We start from the raw sequence: 4,285 nt of genomic DNA, 5'->3' as shown, positions 1-4,285 counted from the left end.
CTTATTTTTTACGTATTCATCGTGCAGCAAAACTTTTGGCTTGACTTTTCGCGATGCAAAACTTATGGCTTGACTTTTTCACACTACGGTTTTCTTTGTATACCCTGTAAGTTTTTTATACCCTGATTCCATTGAAAATGGGAAATCAGAGCATAATGGTTTTGCGCAACCCTAGTAATAATATATTTTCTCGATCAGGACGAAAAGCCGAGTCGATTAAGCCCTGTCCGTCTGTCCGTCCGTCTGTGTGAACGTGTCGATCTCAGTATCTATAAGACCTAGAGATTTGAAATTTTGTTTTAGGTCAGTGTATAGCACGCGCATTATTTCAAATATTCGACAACTATTCCCATTTTTGCAAATTTGCAACTATTCTTTCAGCTAGTCCCAGTAGAGATGGAATATTATTTATTGTTTTAATTTTTCAAATTATGAAGTGGCGGTGTTGGTGGAGTTGGTGCGCGTTGCGTAAAAATAGTGGGTTCGAATCCTGGTCTCGTGCTGTCGATTTTTATTTTATTTTTTGAATACTCGTTACAAACTACGGAAAATATTAAAGAACTCAAAGAGGACTGGGATCAGGGTATCTCCTAGTCAGGCACCCCGACTAGAGCGTTCTTTCTTGTTTTTGTTAGTGGCTTGGACCCCTTTTTGCATGGAACAACTTTTTGACCAGCAGCTGAAACTTTAATTACTTGCAGTCACCCAAATAGACAGACAAGCATTCAGCGTGTCAGCTCATCAGCTGCTGTTGCAGTGACGCAACGAGGACTATAGCATACATAGCAGCGTTCGCCTAATTTCCCCAACAGCCGTTGCCAACTTCAAAGAACTCCGCTGATGGAGTTCGGGTCAGGTAACTGGCGTTATCCTGGGCCTGTGCTCAATGGTCTGTGTATCTGTTGAAAGGCCAAACATTATACACACATAGCGAGAGAGGAAGAGAGAAAAAGAGTGAGATAGAGAGAGAGCGCGCGTCTGTTAGTCACCTTTTTATTTTGTATTCGATATTTAGCTGCCCAGCGGTCGTGAGTCCTCATTCTGAAGCATTAGCCAAAGGTGTTAATCCATCATGGACCGACTAAATTTGAGACCTGCCTTCAACCAACTTCACTACAAAGCACTGCAGCTGAAAATGTGACCTAATTTGCCAACAACAAGAACTTCAAGCTGGGCACTCAACAGAATCGATTTTCCGATTTAATAGGTTTAAAAAGAAGTTAGCAAATGTTTGTTAGTCAAATGAAGCATATTGAAGCATAACATACTGAGTATGAAAGCTGTAAACAAAGGATGATGTCTGAATGCCTTTTGTCATTTGAAATATGCAGACGTGGAGACCCTCGTGCACTCGAGACTTGCCAAATCGGGAAGTAGGTTCAGTAGGTTATATCTTAAAAGAGGGGATCAGCGAATATTGAGGTTCCCAATAAAAAGAGATTTAATAACTAAATTTTCCATTTGCATTTTAACCTTTAATAATAATTATGGTAGCATTCATATAGAGAGACAGGCATTGGTATAGACGACCGGACTGACAGCTTTATATAGAGACCTACTAAACTTTTCCAAAGGAACTTAGTCTTCGGTCTACAAGGCATTATAAAGTGGGAGTTTGTACCTTGAACTATTATTTTGTTTATAGGATCTGTCATGCTCTTAGAAATATTATTTGCGTATTTAAATTATATTCCTAATTTATTTTTGGTAAGCATTTACCACGACAAAGAACCTCTGTTAAATAATATCAACAATTTACTTTTGTATATCCAATTATCTGTATATCAGTATACTTCAATTTAATCAGCTGTGGATCAGGTAAACAGGGACCCGAAAAGCACGTATGTTTAGACATATGTAATAACTTCAGCTATCTTCAGTCTTAATTTTCTATCTGTAGAACAGTAGAGGATACAGATGTGTCTACTACATAAATTTTACGTGAGACTTATAAGTTCCAAATACCAAGTCTCTAGTATTGAGTAGTCCGCAAAATATATGAGTCCTGTTTGCTACGCCCTCAGTAGATAAGGATACATAGTTTCTTACTTGATCTGGAGATCTTAACTGCCGAAGGTACAGTTCGAAGCTGCAAGCCTTAGGCACGTGTGCTTAAAAATAAATTGTAATTTCCGTTGGGCCACGCCTCTAGTCGTCTAGTAGATGAAATGGCAGAAAGACGGACACGTTACACTTTGTGAGCGAACTTTAGCTGAAGGCCAATTTCTTTTATAATACATACAGATACCAGTTTGAGAGATCGAAGGGAAGACAAACTAAATAAAAAAATATGGATACAATTTTTCCTTTTATTGCAATTTTATTTTTTGTAATTTTTTAAAATAATTTTCTTATCCAAGCCTATTCAGAAGACCCCTAATTTTTTGTTTAAAAAAAAAAAATAAATAAAAATCATATAAAATCAAAATTTACCGAGCAGAAACTTTTCTTCAACACAACTAATTAATTTGTTTATATGACAAAATTGATTTCGTATCAATCGGAGTTTTCGTTGATGAGACTAAAATTGTCACTCCTATTAAGTTGAGCGGTACTGTATATATGTATATATATTTCAAAGAGTTTCTTGCGTATTTCTTGCTTTAATTTTTCATTTGCTTTAATTTTTCAATTTCAATTAAGGTCTGCAATCAGCACAGTTAGGTAAATTGTATTTGTTGCTTAGTTATTAAACATAGTTTTTCCTTTAATAAATTGTTCACTTCTTTATTTTATTATATCTCTCATATTTCACATTTTTAGCTAAGCAATAGAAATTTGGTTTATTTTTCTTTTTCCTTTGCTCTTTTTAACTTTTGTATTTTATTTTTGTTAATTTTCTGTCTCTTTTTGTTGATCTTCGTTAATTTTCTAATGTTAATTTGATTGACAAAAATCCATTCGTGCCAACAACAATAGGTGTACATAAATGTTATTTATTTATAATACTTTAAATCAATTATAACAATATTTAATACTTAAATTTCAGACATGGGCTGCGTTTTTTTTTCTTTTCTTCTTTTACTCCTAATCTCGGGTGGGCTGGGGGATGGTTGTAGCTCTCAGTTTTCTTTTCATTTGAAGGGTCGGGAAAGGCTGAAAACTGGAGTGGAGAGGAGGAAGTGACTGTCATTAGTCCAGCATTAACAGCTTATTCATTTCAATTAGTTCCATAGTGCATTTCTATTCAGCCCCAAGAAGTATGCAATACAATTTTTTACGTTTTTACAATGGTGTCCCAAATATGCTGCTCGCTGCAATGTTTTGTTGATTGAAAACAGCAATTTGCTTTTTGGTGAAAACCTCTTTCTATATGTGCCGCATACTTTAAGGTATTCGGGTATTTAATTAAAAAATAATAAAAATATATGAAAACAAATGCTTAAACCAAATATGTTAATTCTGTTTCGATTAGATTGGCAATATGAAAAGAATAATTTCAAAATTTTGCATAAATTATGTTGTTCAAAATGTGATTAAGTTTTGAAATTTTCTTTCGCTGTCGTTGATCAAGCTTCAGTTCCAAGCACAAAAGCTAAATAAAATAAACATAATAAAAAAGTAATTTGTTTATATGATGCAATATAATTAAATAACTTGCTTAGGTTTACTTAACACACATGTGCGCCTGTGTGTGTGTGAGTGTGTGTGTTTGTTTATATATATGTATAAAAAATATTGAAATACAAAGAAATGTTGAAGCAATCGCTGAATTGTGAACTGTGCATAGCTCAGGCATCCAATGACTGGCCAGACACACACAGACCCACACACACCCACACACACACACGCACACTTGATTATAACATACATATACAAACTAAAACTATATATATAATTCATTAATATTTAATGTTTTGCTTAGGTTTCTAACTTTGTTGTGTTTTATTAAAAAAATAAATTTCCTCAATCAACATCAATCTAATTTATATATTTATATTTATAATATATATATATATATATATATATATATATATATATATATATATATATATATATATATATATATATAAGTTTAATCAACATACAAGTTTGCATCTATAATTTTGTATGCGTATTGCCTACGTAATACCACTAATAATACTAAAAAAAACACAAGTCTAAGCATCCTTTCGTTCCGCCTGCGCTACTGCACATATATTAGCTATACATATATCTATATATATATATCCATATACTGATGCACTTTCACACGGCCGTCTCATGATCAGTCTCGTCGATCCGCCCCAAACGCCACGAATTCGGATCGCCAGCTGCAAAAAAAAATAAAAAATATTTGTTTTCT

At 33.8% G+C, this 4,285-nt stretch overlaps 1 protein-coding gene across 2 annotated transcripts in view; it reads right to left on the bottom strand.

Annotated features, from left to right (window-relative positions):
- Positions 1–4,036: 4,036 nt before the first annotated feature.
- Positions 4,037–4,285, bottom strand: part of LOC111594081 (blood vessel epicardial substance) — a 35,602-nt gene continuing 35,353 nt past the window's right edge. For both annotated transcript variants that reach the window (XM_030224189.1, XM_030224190.1), the window contains one exon: positions 4,037–4,253. In XM_030224189.1, the coding sequence (XP_030080049.1) occupies positions 4,189–4,253 (65 nt within the window). In that variant the 3' untranslated portion in view covers positions 4,037–4,188. The remainder of the gene's footprint in view (positions 4,254–4,285) is intronic.

The sequence above is a fragment of the Drosophila hydei genome, unplaced genomic scaffold (assembly GCF_003285905.1).
Source record: "Drosophila hydei strain 15085-1641.00,03,60 unplaced genomic scaffold, DhydRS2 tig00000383-arrow-arrow-pilon, whole genome shotgun sequence".
Taxonomy (NCBI): domain Eukaryota; kingdom Metazoa; phylum Arthropoda; class Insecta; order Diptera; family Drosophilidae; genus Drosophila; species Drosophila hydei.
The sequence above is the reverse complement of the archived record's forward strand: the minus strand, read 5'-3'. Positions and strand labels throughout refer to the sequence as shown.